The sequence below is a fragment of the Amborella trichopoda genome, chromosome 10, assembly GCF_054954075.1.
Source record: "Amborella trichopoda isolate Santa Cruz 75 chromosome 10, AtrichopodaSantaCruz75HAP2 v2.0, whole genome shotgun sequence".
NCBI lineage: Eukaryota > Viridiplantae > Streptophyta > Magnoliopsida > Amborellales > Amborellaceae > Amborella > Amborella trichopoda.
The window spans coordinates 28,607,293-28,626,481 of NC_142345.1; the positions used below are offsets into that span (position 1 = coordinate 28,607,293).

Sequence of the window (19,189 nt, forward strand, 5' to 3'; positions counted from 1 at the left end):
GATATTGCACATAGAATTAGAGCTGGATGGACGACGTGGAGATGTGCAAACTGAGTTTTATGTGATTGCCGCATACCAATGAATCTGAAGGCAGTTCTATAGGACAGTTGTGATACCACCTGTGATTTATGAGGTAGAATATTGGCAATCAAGAAACTACATACTCGTAAAGTGAGTGTAGTTGAGATGAAGATGTTGAGATGAATGCGTGAAAAAAAAAAATTGGTTAAAAATTCGAAATATGGATCGGTCTTCCAAAAACTTTTGGGTCATGTTGATAGTTTGTTTCATGAGTTTTGGCCCATTAATTAATGCCGCAAAAATTAGCCCAGGGGAGCATGTAATCTTTTACTCCACCACCACCCCCTCCCTTACCCCTCACCCTCTCTCCCTCCCTCCCTCTCTTTCTTTCTAATCTCAGCCATTTCCTCTCTCTCTCTCTCTCTCTCAGCCATTCTCGAGGAAGGCCTGCATCTTCTCCACAGAGACCACAGCAGCGTCTCTCACTCTCTCGCCACACCAGCAAAATCCACCACAGTAGCGTGTCTCCCTCTCGCCACACAGGTGAGTTTTTTGGCTTCACCTCTATTTTCTTTTTTATATGGATAATGGCGTGTTGGCTACATTGATGGACATGCAATCCAAGCATCAACAAGACGAGAGAGATGGGAAGAATCAAACCTCACCCTTTCCAATTAGAAAACCCATCTTACACCAGCTAGTTTTTAGTGAGAATTCCATGGCAGGGATTCTCTTCTGCCTTTGGTAATGACTCCATAGGTTTCCCTAGGTTTCCTCCTAGGTTAGAGAGATGGTTGACAGAGGGGTTGGCCCTGATATCCACACTTATAATTGTTTAATAGGGTCTCTTGGTAGTGGGAATCAATTACAAGAGGCATTAAAATGATGCGAAGCTATGCTGTGAGATGGATGTTCTCCTGATGCTTCTACTTACTCTTTGGTAATTAGCAAGCTTTGTGAATGCGGACTGAACCCTAATAAAGCTATGTTTAGCTCTTACCTAATTAAATTATTTAGATGGTGGAATATGGTAAGATTGGAGATACTACTATGAATTAGATGTTGGAAATTGTACTGAGCCTGAGAAATAAGGATAACTATTATGTTATCCCTGAATCTACTATGAATTAGATGCAAATTGTATGATCTGTTACCCCTGAATCTGTACTATTGCAGTGATAAAAAAAAGTTTTTTGATGCAATGTTAAAAGGAAATGAGGATAACTATTATGTAGTAGTTAGGGAGATATGTCAAATGTTCTATGCCTTATTATCCATCTGCTATTATAAGAACATTTTGAGTCGAATGTTTGAGATGCTAATTGTGAACAATTATGCTACAAAACTGATTTTCTTGTATAATTCAATTTTTTTTGTCTATTAAGATGTTGATCCATGTGTATGGACTTTAGAATTTTCATGATGGACAATGCTCTCCTACACATTCTGTGGTGTTTATTGACTGCTGAAAGTGAACATCGACTGCTGAATTGCCTGTGTATGTTATATGGGGGTTCTAAGTTGTTTATTGACTGCTGAAAATGAACATTGACTGTTGAACTGCAGGTGATTGCAGGCATAAAATATTGGTGAGTCGTCAGAGCAACGATTGAACGAAATCTCAGTTTGGCGTCTTGGCCTATACATAAAATCTGGTTTGCAGCATGAGCTTGGTTGGAAGCATTGATCTGCCCTATTTTCGGGTGAGTGTGATGTAGTTATCTATTGTGCCTGGTTTGATTGTGGTGTTTCCAATGTAATATTTTTCTATGCTTTTGTCATTGGCATGGTGATTGGGTTTAGGAAGAAGTGGTCTAACTTATATTGTGCAGAATTTTTGTTTGGTTTTTGAGGGACAATTGGAGTGTTGCTTGTCTGAGAAGGACTCCTAGATGTACATTATAGAGGGAATTTTTTTATGACAGTTTTTGGACATTTGGTAGAAATTCTCTTTCCCATTCTTTGTTACTTTTTCATTTTATTTTCTATGGCTCATGATTGTGGTATCTGCACATATTCACATTGGCGTAGGATTTGGCTTAATAACTGCATAATGACGGATGTGATGTAATATGCATTTATTTGAGAGTGAAATTTTGTTATTACTTAGCATCATATCATGCCATTATCGATGAGGAAATGAATGCTACTGTTAAAGGACAAGAGTACTCCAGGAGTGTTTCTCGGTCCTTTGTATGCATCAAGGATCCTGTAGATTGCAACTTTAAGCGATGTAGCCCTGTAGGTGACGACTCTATTGACCCCCAGTGTACACTTTTATTTGGAAAGAATGATTTAAGTGATATCTCAGTTTGGCCTCTTGGCCTATGTATTTGGTACAATTTAGTTTCCCTTTTATTTTATTTTTCGTCGTTTGGTCTTTATGCATTTGAAAATGTAGTTATTTTCATTAAATGAAGTATAAATTTTGGCAACAATATAAACAAGGATGTTGAAGGTTTTGATTGAGTTCAATGTGTTCCTGGTACTACTTGTCTTTTACGATGTTGAAGGTTGTGCTACTTGATGTTGCATTCATGGAACCCAAAGATTTGGCTCAATTGTTTGGTGGTCAAAACCAGAGCTTGGCTATTTGATAAGCTACTGGTCCGCTGCATAACCCAAAGATTTTGCAAGAGTAATATTGAATAACCCAAAGAATTTGCTATTTGATGAAGCCTCGAACATCTCTACTATTACTAGCCCAAGAGTAAATATTGAATAACCCAAAGAATTTGCTAGCTCTGTTACCACATGTTCGTCTGCAAGTATATTTGCAGATGAAGTTCCTCATGGGCTTCAGTGCTGATGTTAAATTAGTCATTCTTATGATTATATATTGGCATCAATTTGGAGATCTGGTGGTGCTAGTGGATTCTCCATGTATCATGAATCATTGATCTTCCATTGTAAGAGATGGGAATTTGTTGTGGTTTGTTAATAAAGAACGGTATGCGTTGTTGTTGGTCCGAAGTGGAGGCCAATTGTGTAGCTTTGACAATCAAAGGTTCGTCAACCACAATACTAGAAAATTATCAAGGTGCAATTACTTTTCATGCTAATATCATAGAAAAGGCTTTCCCATAACAAAATATTACTAAAGTTAATATCAACTAGAATAACTGTTTTATGAGTTGCGAAACCAACTCTTTAATCATGTCAAACACTTTTTAACATAAGTGGTACAAAAATAAACGTATTCATTACATACAAAAATAGGAATTGTTGCGTATGCCATAAGGCCTCAACAATTTGTTGTTGAATGACCGGTCAGTTCAGGCATGACCATAAGATGCTCTTGCGATACTTGTGAGTGATTCCTTTGTTGTACATTACAATGCCTCAAGTTCACATTGTAATTCATCACTTCCATATTTTCATTGCACCACTAAAAAAAACTGTTTGGACACCGATAATACATTCTTCCAGGGTTGGATGGGGAACTTGATGCGCTTAAGTTACATGGTATGTCGTGCTGCAGACAAGTATGACGTGGAATGCAATTGACTTTTTTTTCATAAGCACTCAAGTCTCTTACAGAAACAAGCATCCCACCTAGAATAAGGAAACGAAATTCTACTGCAAAAATACATCACAAACAAGCATCCCACATAGGACAAGGAAACGAAATTTTCTAAATCTATAAATCCATAAACCACAAACGACTGTCGCATCAATTCAGTATACCATAATAATCCTCTCATTCTCTTCGTTACATGGGAATTTTTCAGACTCTAACAGTTTGTTTATGGTTGTATGAATATATTGTATTTAATGAACTATATGTCGTTAAGGTTTTTTACTTTCATGAGGCCTCATTAGTATTGGAATTAGTTCTTGGATTAAAAACTCTCTCAAGAAAAACTCAGTGGAAACAATCATTACATCCAGAGGACTTATCTAGGAGTTAACTTTGGGGTGGTCCTATTTGGATTAGGATGGACTTGTAGACCCAAATTAAGAAAATGTTAAGTTTCAAATATGGAGAGGTCCTAGTGTACCTACCTTTCGGCTGCTTTTCACTTTTTTTTATAAAGGAAATGGTTTGATAGGGATGCAGCCCTATCTAAATAAGGAAATAATTCATCTATCCAGCTTGAATATAAAAGTTGTGAAAAAAAAAAGGAGGATTTTAAGCGCTAAAGACAGTGCACATTGCAACAAATCATTTAGACCATCCATTTCACCCAAAAAACAAGTGTTCACATATCCACAAGATTTGTGCAATTTTTTGAGTTTCAAATTTTATTGTTGGTATTGGAAATTAATTTTAGAGCCATCATAAACATTTTCAATGCCGAAAGTACTTTCCGAATGACAATTTTAGGTTAGGCTTTATTTTGTTTTCATAAAGCCTTGGCCCTCTAGAAACTTTATCTTTTTTATAATGGCTTATGTATAGAGAGAAATATATAAAAAAAGAGAGGGAAACCTTGAGCTCAAAAAGAGAAAATTATACATATAGAGAGGTTTTGTAAGAGATTGAGTTTGCTAAGTACCAACTCGTAATTTGTTTTCTTTATTATTAGTTAAAAACTGTCGATTGTCTTTTCTAGTGGATATAGTTACATCTATGACAAATCATGTAAAATCTTAGTGTCCTTTTTGCGTTATTTCTTTCTTGTTTTATTATTATTATTATTTTACTTGTTGCTGCTGGTTGTGGGTTGTATTTTTGCTCACTTTTTATTTACCAAAAATCATCCCGAGTTTCAGAGTTTCTATGCAAAACACTCCATATTCTGCAGGAATACGCACAAAAAGTGAGGAGTAATAACGGAAAGATCAGAAAGTATTGAGAAATAATCAAAACTCGTTTTGTACAATCTACTTTGAATCATAATTGGAAATGATTGAATTGTATGAAAGTATCACATGGATAAGATAACCACTATCAATGTCAGACTACAAGTTAATTTCTTTAGAGATACAAAAGCATGGTTTTGAGTAGCAAAAGGATTAAAGAATACATTTCTTTATATCCTTAAACTCTAAAAGCTTAATTCGATGCTTCTCAATATACTTCAAAAAATTCATTAAGAAAATTCATGCAATGCTCTTGTTACAGTATGTTTGGACCTCTAAACTCTACTGAACATTACTGCAATATGCATATTTTAAAAGAGTACAAGAAGACAAATGCATGAGCATTGGTGTTGCTAGACATCCTAAGATGCCAAAAACCTTCTTGAGACACCCATGTTCAAATAAACAGTCTGCCACAAAAGCAAAGGCTGTGGAAACAAATGCAGCATCTCTATGGAGCGTTTAGCAAGTCTCCAAGGTGAAGGACCTTTTCCCATGGAGCAACCACATAGCAAGTCAACGGTTTATAACATGCGAACTGAAGAAGCTACACATAATGAAATTGACGCCGAATAGAAGGGCGTGGAATTTCTGATCACATCAAATTTTCTAACAAGCTGAAAGAGCTGGGGTAAAGCAAGCCACTCCGATGTTCCTGTACAAACACTATTTGCAGTTTGACGGCATGACTCTTTGAGTCAAGCAAGCCCTTCCACTACAAGTTAAACCTTGGGGAAGAATAATAACATTTATTAACAGAACTTATATATGCAGCATCTTCAGTTTTCCAGACATGGTCTCCATCTATGTGTCCACCCGATCACATCCCAGTTGATCAGTCGAAACAATCTTGCATGGTCCTTTCAAGTTTACCTCAGATTCCAGTTATTTCTTCCTTCCATGCATATCATGGTTTGCTCACAAGTCCATAATGGCAATGCTGTTCCAGCTTTCATATGAATGTTTGAACCAAATTATAAAGGTATCATGACCATAACAAGCAAACTGGAGAAGAATCATTCCTTCCAAACTTCCTAATGAAGTTAAGCAGAACAAGCAATATAGTCCATTATTTCTTCCTCGCAACAAAAGGTATATATTTTTTAAGGAAATAAATGAGGCTAAAATTGATCGCTTAGAAGTTTATCTTCAGTTGCCAATCAATTCAAATATATCTGAAAATTTGATTAAACCTTTAAAGGAGAAGCTCACATTCCAAGGTCCATAGTGAACTCTGGTTTAACTGGGACCCTATACCAATAATTCTCATAACTCTCTATCAAACCATTCTAATGACCCTGATTTATAGATTAAACTTTACTTGGTTGCAAAAGAAATCCTGATTCTGATGTAAAATGAATTCCAATTTAAATTTAAAAGGACATGCCAATTTTATGCTTGATGGAAATTAAAAATTCCATAATAATGGCAACCACTTTTCCAATCTGCAAACAACAACTTAGGAAAGTCGTAACTTTTCACTCTATGTCACCTAGATGCTTCAGCATTACATTCCCAAATATATTCCTTACAGGGGACTAGAGTCACTAAAGTTCTGGCAACATTTTTCTCTAACAGATTCCTCATTCAATTCCCAAAAACAGCTTATCATCACAAGACTCTTCTCACCTTTTCCTCCAAGTAGATGACAATCGGACTAATAATTTGAAGTGACAATTTTTAGTCATACTAGTCAGACTGATTTTTCCATAAGTAACATTTGCTTAGAGCACAGGTTATAGTAGAATTAATCAACCAAGTATGTTCTGGATCTGATCTGATCTGGATTTGTTTCTAAATCCCATATATACTCCGAATCTGGATCCAGGTGCATCCGAACCTGATCCGATCCATTCTCAGCCCTCTCTTTCACTATTCCATTTTTATACTATCTTCTACTGTAGGACAGGTTCTTGGGAACAGGGAGGCTTCAAAGGCCTGGTCTTTCACTATCCCACATACAGTGCAAGAATTTTCTTGAGTGCTGGTATGGAAAAGAGATCCAACAGTAACCCATACAATGCTTTGATCATTTGAGGGTGGAGAGTCAATGAACAGCCAAAAAGGCACTATTGTAACACCAAAATAGGCTTCATAAATATAAGAACAGCACTGCACATGAACTTATAACAAATAAATTGCACAAAGAGAAATTATTCCTTTGCTCCCCATTGCAAAATGGCTGATAATTCATATGTAAAAGCAGAAACAATTCACAAACTAAATACCAGAAAGAAAAAAACAATGGCAAAGTGGAACCAATTCCGTAAACTTAATTACATTTAACAATTTGTCAGCTTAAATAACTTTCAAAAGCTCCATAAACATAATTACATTCAACAATTTGTCAGCTTAAATAACTATCAAGAGCAATGGAGATTTTTCCCAAAACAATTGATAAATTCATCACTCTATACAATAATTTTCCCCGTAGAAAACCACTGAACTGTGATAAAAAAATTCTGCAGGCAAAACCACTGCAATGTTACCCAAAGAATGCTCTCTAGTCTTCCATACCACGACCCCAAAGTCCTCTTTCTGTGGCTTCCCAAACTCCTGAATTATGCCTCAGAGATCATGAAAAGTCTAGATCTCACATAACCAGCATAAGCAGGCACCACCTCCAACATACTTATAGCAAATTTCAAATCCTCATCTTCAATAGGCATCACCCCATTAAGATCCATAGCCCCCATTCTCTCTTCATTCCTTCTCTCTGCTCCTCCATTCTTTCTTTCTCCTCCCAATTCAACTTGAGAACCCATCAACCTCTTTGAAGAATGATGAGCTTTCAATTTGGCTAGAAGCTTCTTTCTGTCAAAAAGTTTCCTCATATGGCCACCTAAAGCCTGACCTGAATTGAACCATTGGTTACACATAGTGCATATATGGCTCCCTTGCCTTTCTGGCGAGAAATTGTCAGGAATTCTGCTGATTTTTGGTCTTTTATTGACAGATACTTTCAAGAAGGCCACTGAAATCTCAGACCCAATTCCAGAAACTTGAACATCCTCTTGTGATACTTCCTCCTCCTCAGAGTTATTAGCGGCAGAGACTCCAATAAAAAGCTTCCTCTTCTTTGAATCATGGCAGTTTGAAATGATTTCACCTTCTTGGGGTGTGCCAGAATTAGCAGCTGTCTCAATAGCTCTCGCCTCCCTCTTCACCTCTGTCTTCTTCTTCCATTGGCCACGACGGTCAACTAAGAAGCTTTCATGGAGGATTTCACTCTTTTTGGGATCCGATTCCAGGCTTTCCTTGTCAGTTTCTTGTTTTTCCAAGAAACCCAATTCCTCCAAATTTCCATGAGATTGAGAAAGAATGGGTTAGTGATGCACAGTTTGTTTCATGCTTTTACTTTCGGACCTGGCAGTTTGGTTCTTTCTTGCTCCAGATCCAGTGACCAACCAATTTGAAAGGGGAGAGAGAGGATAATGTTCTTTCGAGCTCTCTTCTGTTATGGTGCTATTGGTATGGTTTGACAAACTTTCCACTGAATTCATCTGTGCGCCATTGCTGGAATATTTGACCTGCAGGTTCCTCTCATTCTTTCTGGCGAGTACAGGCTTTTCCGGTGGCTGAATCCCTCTCCAATCTCTCTTTGGGTGGTACCTCATGTGGCCAAACAGAGCCTTCCTCGAGGGAAATTTCTTGGTGCACAGAGCACACACTGGTTCTTGTTGGGTATGCTTTGTTGTTTTCTCTAACGTTGTGCTCTTTCTTTCTCCTCTGCAACCATCCTTTCTCCTCTCGTGCTCATGTTTCAAACCTATCTTATCACTGTCAGTGAAACCTGCAAAAACACAAAACCATGAAACTTCAATTTGAAAAAAACCCATACCATAATACTTTGATTACAAAAGAACTGATATCAAAAAAAGTTGATTCAGAAAGACGCAGACAAGGAAGTTATAAGAAAAAATCTTAATTAAAAAAGTACGCAATTCAGAAAGAACGCAGCAGGTAAGAAAAACATTAGGAAAGAACCCACATAATAAAATATTGATTAAAAATGTACCCAAAATATCTTGAGAGAAGTAAGCCATATCTGGCTAAAGAACCTGCAAAAATTTACCATAATTGGATGCATGGGCTTTAACGTGAGCTCCGAGAGATTGCTTCGAGCCTAACTTCAGGTTGCAGAGCTTGCAGCTATAATGGCCTAAAACTCCAGCGAGCTGATCAAATTGAGAAGCAACTGATTCGGGGGAACTGAATTCACATTGAGAGTCTGTTTTCTTGCCCACCTTGAGCCTGATCGTTAACCTTGGGGTCGATTGGTTTCCATCAGTGGAAACTGGTTTGGCCTCAGAGCCAGAGGAATTTGAAAAATCAGCGATGGAGGGTTCCATGGAATCAGATAAGGGAAGATAAGAGAGACCAAGACTTAAAGGGAGAAAGAGGCAGAGGTACGCAATGAACGAGGAGGAGGGGGAGAAGGAAAATGAGAGAGAGGCCTCAACTGTTGGCAAGACTTAAAATGAGAGACAAACAAACGAAAGAATTAGAGAGAGAAATAGAAAGAGAAAAAGAAAGAGAGGGAAATGAGAGAGGGGAAACCGAACTGTTTCTTTCCGCGCAACTGTCAGTCAGGGTAGCAAGACTTAAAGAAAGAAACAAATAACAGAATTAGGGAGAGAAAGGGCGCTCTAATTGTTTTTCTTCCTCAACTGTCAGGATCGACGGATAGGATCCCATTTCCCATTTCTTTATTTATCTCATTTAAATTTTGAATTTCCTGTCTGACGTTATGTTATTTTTCTACTTTTATACTAGAACATAGTATACATACTGTGCTCCTTTGGGAGCACACTTTACTTTTATACCCTCACTTATATGACTTATTTGGGAGGATTTGTTTTCAATCTGAAAATTGGGTAATCACATTAGAATCACTAGATGATTAATCTCATTTTTCTTTTTCTGTTTTTTTTTTTTTTGAAATTTGAGTTTTTTAACACTTAAATCTCACTCTCTCTAAAAATTGGATGGTTTCTATTCAATTTTAAGTTTTTTTTTTTTTGTTTTTTCAAATGCTTAGTTAGTATAATTAGAAAATAATTTGGGGTCCTAAGATTTATCCTAGGCGGGGTTCTAAATCAGGGAGTAAATACATAGTATGCTCTAGTGGGGTTCTATATCAGAGAGTAAATGCATAGTATACCCCCGAGGGAGCAGAAAGCCTTCTGGCTTTATATTATGGATGAGGTTTGTATAAGGTTGTCTGGCGCTTCTAAAATTTACTTTGAGATGTTTTCGTTCGGGAAATCTTATAATAGCTCGAAAATCTATTTTTATCTAAAGCTATAAATTTTATAATTCCAAAAATAGTACATATCAACATATTAATAAATATTTGAAAATTTTGAAAATAGATGGTCCATATAGTTTGGTATAAGATTAATATTTTTTGGATTTGGAATTCTTTTTTTTTTTCTTTATTTCCATATGTCTCAAGGTCGAGATGATCAATTGGATAGTTCTCAAACATCGGAAAACTATAGGTCCAGATAACTCGTTATAAGATTTACTAATTTTTGGATTTGGAATTTCTTGTTTTTATTTATTTCCATACATCTAGATGTCGAGATGATCAATTGGACGGTTCTCAATCATCGGAAAATTATCATCTGAAGGTTGCCTCCTTATATTATAGAAATAAGGCACACCTCTAAAATTTACTTTGAGATATCGTTTGGGTATCAAAACCTTATAATTGCTTGAAAATCTATTGGGTGTGGTTGGTCAAATTATAGCTCACCTTCAAATAGTGTCGAGAAATATAGTTTCAATACTGAAAATCTTTGACTAGCTTTAAATTATGAAAAAAATTTATATAATGTTGCAACCTTAAACTGTAGAATGAAGGATACACCTCAAAAATCTCTGGAACAACGTTGTTTTAATGTTGACAAAACCCTCTATTTGATCATCTCAACATCGAGATATATCAATATGAAAGAAAAAAAATTTTGAGCCTCAAAAATAGAGCATCTTGAAACACATTATCTAGACCGTCCATTTTCAAGATTTTCATATGTTTATAGATCTACTTGATTTTAACTATTTTTGGAGTTTAAAATTTTATAATTAAATAGGAAAATATTTTTTGAGATAATCCTAAGAATATTTTACACGAAAATTACATGTTATGATAAAATTTGGAGGTGCACCTTATTTGGATTGTTTAAGTTTGCAACCTCATTGAAACCACACCCTTAAAATATATTTTCATATTTAATTATCAAATTTAGAGCTTCAAAAATAATGTAGATCGAGTAGATCTATGGAATCATGAATAGCTTAAAAATTGATGGTCCAAAAATGCGTTACAAGGTGCATTATTTCCAAAAGTTGAAATTCATTTTTTTCTTTAGTCCATGCATCTTGATGTCGAGATGATCAATTCGAGGATATTTGGGTATCAAAACAACCTTTGCTAGTGAAAATTTTGAGTTAAGGCTCTTATTTGATTGTTTAGAGCCTAGGCTCTATATAAACTTTTCCAAAATCTATTTTCATTCATAGTTATTAAAATTAGAACTCCAAAAATAGTACAGATCAATCATATCAATAAACGCTTGAAAATTTTGAAAATAGATAGTCCAGATAACTTGCTATAAGATGTATTATTTTTTAGATTTGAAATTCATTTGTTTCTTTATTGCCATATATCTAGAGGTCCAGAAGGTCAATTGGAGAGTTCTCAAATGTCAAAAAACTATGGGTCCCAATAACTTGTTATAAGATGTACTTTCTTTGGGATTTGGAATTCTTTTTTTTTTCTTTTTTTCCATACATCTTGAGGTCAAGATAATCAATTTTAGGGTTTTCAAACATCGGAAAACTATCTATTGGAGGTTGCCTCCTTATACTATAAAAATAAGGCGTGATGTTGTTTGGTGTCGGCTTAAAAATCTATTTTCATCTGTAGTTATAAAATTCAGAATGATAAAACTGATATAAATTTGGATTTGTAATTTTTTTTTTCTTTATATCCATACATCTCGGGGTCGAGATGATGAAATGGGGGTGCTTAATGAAAGAAAAACTATCAATTGGAGGTTGCCTCCTTATACTATAGAAATAAGGGGTACCTCTAAAATTTACTTTGAGATGTCATTTGGGTGTCGGAATTGAAAATCTATTTTCATCCATAGTTGTAAAATTTAGAATTTCAAAAATGGTACAGATCAATCATATCAATAAACACTTGAAAAATCTTAAAATAGATAGTCCAAATAACTTGCTAAAATATATACTATTTTTTAGATTTTGAATTCTTATATTTGTTTATTTCCATATATCTTGAGGTTGAGATGATCAATTGGAGGGTTCTCAAACATCAGAAAAATATAGGTCCAAATAACTTGTTATACGATGTACTTTTTTTTGGATTTGGAATTCTTTTTTTCCTCTTTATTTCCATACATATCAAGGTCGAAATGATCAATTGGAAGGTTCTCAAACATCGGAAAAATATCAATTCGAGGTTGCCTCCTTATACTATAGAATTAAGGCGTACCTCTAAAATTTTCTTTGAGATGTTGTTTTGGTGTCGGCATGAAAATTTATTTCCATCCATAGTTATAAAATTCGGAATTCCAAAAATAATATAGATCAATCATATCAATAAACATTCGAAAATCTTGAAAATAGATGGTCCAGATAACTTGTCATAAGATATACTCTTTTTTGGATTTGGAATTCCTTTTTTTTTTTTTTTTAATTTTCATACATCTCGAGGTCGAGATGATCAGTTAGAAGGTTCTCAACCATCGAAAAACTATAGGTCCAAATAACTTGTTATGAGATGTACTATTTTAAGATGTACTATTTTTTGGATTGAAAATTCTTTTTTTTTCTTTATTTCCGTACATCTCGAGGTCGAGATAATGAATTGGAGGGTTCTCAAACATCTAAAAACTATCTTGTCTAGGAATTTTTAGGTGCACCTTACTTCATTGGTATAAGGTTGCAAGAATATATAAACTTTTTCCTTATACTATTCATGCACTAACACCTTAATATGGATAAAAAGTTAGGTCTGTACCATATAAAAATATACTAATTTCATACTGGTCACAAAATATGGCATATTTACATAGAAGTCTTTTCTCCGGAATTTTTATTTTTTCTAACTCTGCTCTTGCTCATGTTAATTCTAATAATTTTAGTTTTAAATATCCATAGGTCAATCTGAAGTAAAAAATAAAAATAAAAAATAAAATAAACATATGACCGCTCTACACTTGATATTAACCCCTTGATGATTTTACATAGAGAGACAGATTCCACTGACGAGAGAGGGTTTTCTTGCAGGGGAGTAATAAGTAGTGCCGTATTTTAGAGAAAGAGAATTGCTTCTTTTGGAGGCTGGAATAGGTTCTCGAGATCAGTTTTAGAGAGAAGAATCGCTCGTATTGTAATTGTAATGATTTATATAGAGAGTGAGAGAGGAAGATTATTTGAGATTGAAATGGGTTTTTTTGATTTTTTATTTATTTTTTATTTAAAGACATAGATAAGTTTCTTGGAGGTAAAAAAAACAATTACTCTTTTTTTTCCTTTACTGTTTCTTGGTTTTGGGGTAGGGGGTGTAGAACATCCATGGGCGGTCCGATATTTGAAAGTAGAATGTTTCAAATATCGGACCGCATCATAGTATGGGTATAGGGTAGTTGGCTGTTAAATACTAGACCACTCCTATAAATAGAGCAATTTGATTTTTTTTTACATTAGACTGCCCTATGAATATATATAAATAAATAGATAAATAACATTAAAACACATTCCCATGTTTGAAACATGGGGGCAAATTTGGAAAAAATAAAGAAGTGGGGATATATAAATCACATATGTAATTACCCTAAAAAATTGGGTGGCTGCAATTATTCCATTGATGAAACTCAAACTTAAAAAGAAATTTTCTCAAACTTTTTGACACATCCAAGCAATCAACTTTCACATGATTGTAAGGAATTATAATCATCTTGCCTCAAAGGTAAATAGTCTCATGGTATACAATCCCTAATTTTATATGCTACACATTGTAATTTTAAAATTATAATATTCATACAACTTCATATAGGCCAACTTAGGCATGCGTGTCTCTCTATAATATTCATTTGCGAAATCCTATACAGATGTCTCCCTTAAGCACTCACACAAATATTATTTTGGATGGGGTTTCTATAAGTCAACCGACTTATATATACATGTGCGGGCCTCTTTTAAAATTCACTTTAAATTTTTAACATTCATCCTCTAAGCCAAGCTGATCATATGTATATAAAGAGTTTGAACGTTAAAATGTGCTTTTTTTTAATAGGGGATTTTTTTGGCTCCACTCATATCTGATTTGACCATGTACACTTAATACAACATCCATTTTGAAGATACACGTTCAACAGTCATCGAGCTCTTGCACCCACTCACTCATGGAACACTTTACCTATTGCTTCTCCATCTAGATTGTATTTTCTCATACCCCTGTATAAATATTAGTTCTCATTTTGGATTGCTTTCTCTCAAGCTCTTAAGCGGGATTGTCAATGGTTAGGGATAGTGCGGCCATGTGATGCACGGCCCAAACCAAACCACCTAAGTTGCTTCTCTCTTTGTGGCATAAAGCCCAACTAGGAACAAAACCAAATGTCACATTGAGAGGACATACAAATGAATCCCCTCTTAAAATTATATTTTTGAGATGGATTTTTTGACCCAATTTTTAAGGATATATAATCTCAAACGTGGAGATCATATATATATATATATATATATATATGGATTATCTATAAAGAGGCTATTTATCTTTCTTACATAGAGGTCACAATAAGTCTCACTCATTAAATGTCAAATTGGATGGTTTGGGAGAGTCACGAAGTCTAAGAATTTTGTTTTTGGATCGTTGTGTTTATTAAAAGGTACTCTTACAACCACCCAATTTGAAATTCGAGTTGAGTCAGGTTCTAGCTAGAGCAAGGGCTGAAAAAACATTTTTCGGGCCAAGGTTGGGCCGGGTCTAAAGTAATTTGGGCTTTTCCTTGGTTCGGTTTTGGGCTAGCCCGAGCAGGCCCGATGGCGGCCCTACTCTTACGTAAATATTAACATATTACATATTCGATGAAAAATGGCCAAGGCATGTGATTTACTGTAGCAGACCCGTTTTAACTGTAGCGACCCACCATTTTACGACTAAAAAATGCCTATTCGGCAACAAACACAGGCGTTTTCCTATGTTTTGTGAGAATCAACACGGGATGACCGATTCTCGAGTGATTCCGTGCCAACATGTCTTTTTTTAGAACACTGCTTTATCCCACTAGGATGGACCTGCATATATTGTGTTTGCAAAACTTTAATTTATGCATGCAAAAGGAAGAAACATTCGGAGAAAAAACAACAACCGCATATGGAAAATATACCACAGTCAAAGGGACGTTGCATACTACCGACACCAGTAGTTCCTATCGATCTTCGAATGCTACAAGCACCAACAGTTCCTATTGAGAAACAGTTGAAGACTAATTTATAGTGGTACCCACAGGGACATTTCATCAGATCGATGGAAATGGATGGTAAGTATATCCTTGGAAACATATACCATACTCCATTGGACATATTAAATATAGGAAAAGTATACAAAGTGACCATCTATTTTTGGTACAATGAAATCACAATCACTCTTCTCTGCACATTTTAAGTCGGGTGGTTCTAAGAGTGTCATTGACCAAACTCAAAGTTCAATAAAAAGATTTTTCGGACTTTGTAATATATTTTGAGCCATTCAATATGACATCTAATGCCTAAGAGTAATTATGAACTCCTTGTAACAAATATAAATGGTCTCATAGTATACAATTCCTTAAATATACTTAAACCCATCCAAAATAACCTGGTTTGATCTTTTCTTTTAGATGCTTCCACTTTTCTTTATATATATGGATTATCTATAAAGAGGCTATTTATCTTTCTTACATAGAGGTCACAATAAGTCTCACTCATTAAATGTCAAATTGGATGGTTTGGGAGAGTCACGAAGTCTAAGAATTTTGTTTTTGGATCGTTGTGTTTATTAAAAGGTACTCTTACAACCACCCAATTTGAAATTCGGGTTGAGTCAGGTTCTAGCTAGAGCAAGGGCTGAAAAAACATTTTTCGGGCCAAGGCTGGGCCGGGTCTAAAGTAATTTGGGCTTTTCCTTGGTTCGGTTTTGGGCTAGCCCGAGCAGGCCCGGTGGCGGCCCTACTCTTACGTAAATATTAACATATTACATATTCGATGAAAAATGGCCAAAGCATGTGATTTACTGTAGCAGACCCGTTTTAACTGTAGCGACCCACCATTTTACGACTAAAAAATGCCTATTCGGCAACAAACACAGGCGTTTTCCTATGTTTTGTGAGAATCAACACGGGATGACCGATTCTCGAGTGATTCCGTGCCAACATGTCTTTTTTTAGAACACTGCTTTATCCCACTAGGATGGACCTGCATATATTGTGTTTGCAAAACTTTAATTTATGCATGCAAAAGGAAGAAACATTCGGAGAAAAAACAACAACCGCAAATGGAAAATATACCACAGTCAAAGGGACGTTGCATACTACCGACACCAGTAGTTCCTATCGATCTTCGAATGCTACAAGCACCAACAGTTCCTATTGAGAAACAGTTGAAGACTAATTTATAGTGGTACCCACAGGGACATTTCATCAGATCGATGGAAATGGATGGTAAGTATATCCTTGGAAACATATACCATACTCCATTGGACATATTAAATATAGGAAAAGTATACAAAGTGACCATCTATTTTTGGTACGATGAAATCACAATCACTCTTCTCTGCAAATTTCAAGTCGGGTGGTTCTAAGAGTGTCATTGACCAAACTCAAAGTTCAATAAAAAGATTTTTCGGACTTTGTAATATATTTTGAGCCATTCAATATGACATCTAATGCCTAAGAGTAATTATGACCTCCTTGTAACAAATATAAATTGTCTCATAGTATACAATTCCTTAAATATACTTAAACCCATCCAAAATAACCTTGTTTGATCTTTTCTTTTAGATGCTTCCACTTGACAATTGGAAAGTATCATAACTCCACCCCAATAATGTCGACAATAAAATGATTCAGGTGATTAGAGAATACAGTTTACATATGGTACGGAAAGTGGATGACAGTTTAGTGGTTTCTCCCACAAACATGTGGATGAAGATCAATACCCAATGCTATCTGGTTGAATGTCTTTGGGCCTAATCCAATTAATTGATCTATTCATGGGGACTGTCAGAGGAGAAAGTCATGGAGAACCATATAACAGAGTCATTTGATACATAAACTTTCACATATTTAATAATCTCTAGCACCATGGGAAATCCCATGTTATCCGTGTCATCAGCTTAGGATCACTAGGAATGGCTTGTAGGATCAGTTATGAACCCGTCCTTCATGAGTGCCCTCATTTTCCCTCTTACCAATGATCATTTGTCTAATACAAGAAGCAGGAAGGTAACCCACATTGAAATGTTGCCATATTGTACTCTCTTTCTTTTTAAAATAAAATAAGGGTTTACTGCTCATTAAGCATCAATAAAATACAAAAGTGCCACGTCATTAGCATTTTTGAAGCCTTATATTGGTCCAAGTCCTAGTTTTGTCTGATTGCTATAGGTTGTCACAATTTTGCTTTTTTTTACTTCTAGTAGAAAAAAATCTTGGAGTACATTCCATTCTAGCACAGAACTAATGGGTAACTGGTTTGACCAAGCAATCCATTTTTAAAAAAGAAATGTATACAATGTGTTTACACTCGAATTTAGATCGATTTCTGAGTGAGATCAACTCAAATCTCTTACGAAACGAGTTAATTTTTTTAGATTAGTAGAGAGAATGGGGTCGCTCAAATTATAAATTTAGGAACATCACAGATCTTTGCAGATCGAGTTCTCCTCTAAACCTACTGGCAACGCCAGCTTCAGAATCCGTTATTAAACTTTAAAAAGTTTAAATTCTACTTACATTTAAGAAATAAATAAAAAAAACTAGAAAAATAAATTAGAAAAATAGAGATATAAATAAAATAGAGAAATATCACATACCTAGAAAGCCTGAAGTTAGGACCCACATCAGAACTACGGGTTCATTTACACCTTTGAATGCCTTCTCTTGCTTTTTTGATAAATGACTCTAAGGTTTTGGATCTTTTAAAACTTATTCCTAAGGTTTTTCAGGAATTTTTGCTAACTTTCTAGAGATTTTCCCTAATTTTCTTGGGGTTTTAGGATTTTTCCTATTTTCCTAAGTAGTTTTAGTCAAATTGTCTATTTTTCTAAGCTTTTCATGTTTTTTTTTCCCAAATTTTCTTGGAATTTTGTGGGAATTTCCTAATTTTCTAGGGATTTTCAAAAGGATTTTTAGACTATTTTTCGATGATTTTCCAAGGAATTCCCGAAATTCTTATTTTGGAATGCAAACCAGATAAATTATTAGCCCTAGTGAAAGAGCCCTTTGAGTTCAACGGCCAAATCCTTTCATCCTTCTTGTTGGGGTTAAGAAACAAATTGTTACGAATCAGTAGGAGTTGAAATCATTTCATCGTTGTAAGTCTAGCCCGTTATTTTGGAGTTACATACTATCTTTCGATCGGGATTTCTTTCAACCACTGGCTATGTAAATTTCAATATAGATGCTTCACGATCAGATGTGCTCGATGGGAGGCTGGGGATGGAACGACTCTTCCTTTTTGGTATGCGAAGTGGGTTGGGGAGTGTCCTTTGAAATATTCGTATCTATTGATTTTCAATGTAGTAAGTTATTTGTTGGAAAAAATCAGTGATTTGTTTATTATGGAGAGGGGGATTTGGGATGTAAAGTGCTTTTATAATACGGTAAATGATGCCTTTGTCAGCCAATTGACAGATCTGTTAAACTTGCCAGATAAAGTTAAATTTTTCCAAGGCTTTAAGGATGAATTGATGTGGGAGGCAAATGTGATGGTTATATTTCAGGTTAATCAGCTTATCATATTTTGTTGCATAAAATTTGGTCTTAGAGAGTTCCAGAAAAAGTTAAAGTCTTCTTTTGGGTGCTATTTAAAGGAAAAACTTTGGGAGTTGACAAGTTGATTAATAGAGGAAGGATTGTAACCATTATTTGTATGCTTTTCAAGGAATGTGATGAAAATGGAGATCATTTATTCCTTCATTACCTTTTTACCTATGACATTTGGTGTTGGTTTTTAGGTAAATTGGATATTGTTGGTACCTTGCCTCAAAATCATATTCACAATCTTGAATAATTGTCTTTTGATGGATTACCTAAGGTGGGTTGTATGATTTTTCAGATTGGTA

The 19,189-nt window shown here is 35.1% G+C and overlaps 1 protein-coding gene and 1 long non-coding RNA gene across 2 annotated transcripts; one reads left to right on the forward strand and one right to left on the reverse strand.

The window, feature by feature from the left end:
* Nucleotides 1-312: 312 nt before the first annotated feature.
* LOC148780117 (uncharacterized) lies at nucleotides 313-1,967 on the forward strand. The gene is made up of 2 exons (XR_016042758.1): nucleotides 313-564; nucleotides 1,588-1,967. It is a non-coding gene; the product is annotated as an uncharacterized LOC148780117 (long non-coding RNA).
* A 4,998-nt stretch (nucleotides 1,968-6,965) lies between these two features.
* On the reverse strand, nucleotides 6,966-9,419 carry LOC148780118 (uncharacterized). Its single transcript, XM_088849699.1, has 2 exons — nucleotides 8,903-9,419; nucleotides 6,966-8,620 (listed from the first exon to the last, which is right to left on the reverse strand). The coding sequence occupies exons 1-2, from the start codon at nucleotides 9,177-9,179 to the stop codon at nucleotides 8,154-8,156; spliced, it is 744 nt and encodes a 247-aa protein (XP_088705825.1). The 5' UTR covers nucleotides 9,180-9,419; the 3' UTR covers nucleotides 6,966-8,153.
* Between the last annotated feature and the right edge of the window lie 9,770 nt (nucleotides 9,420-19,189).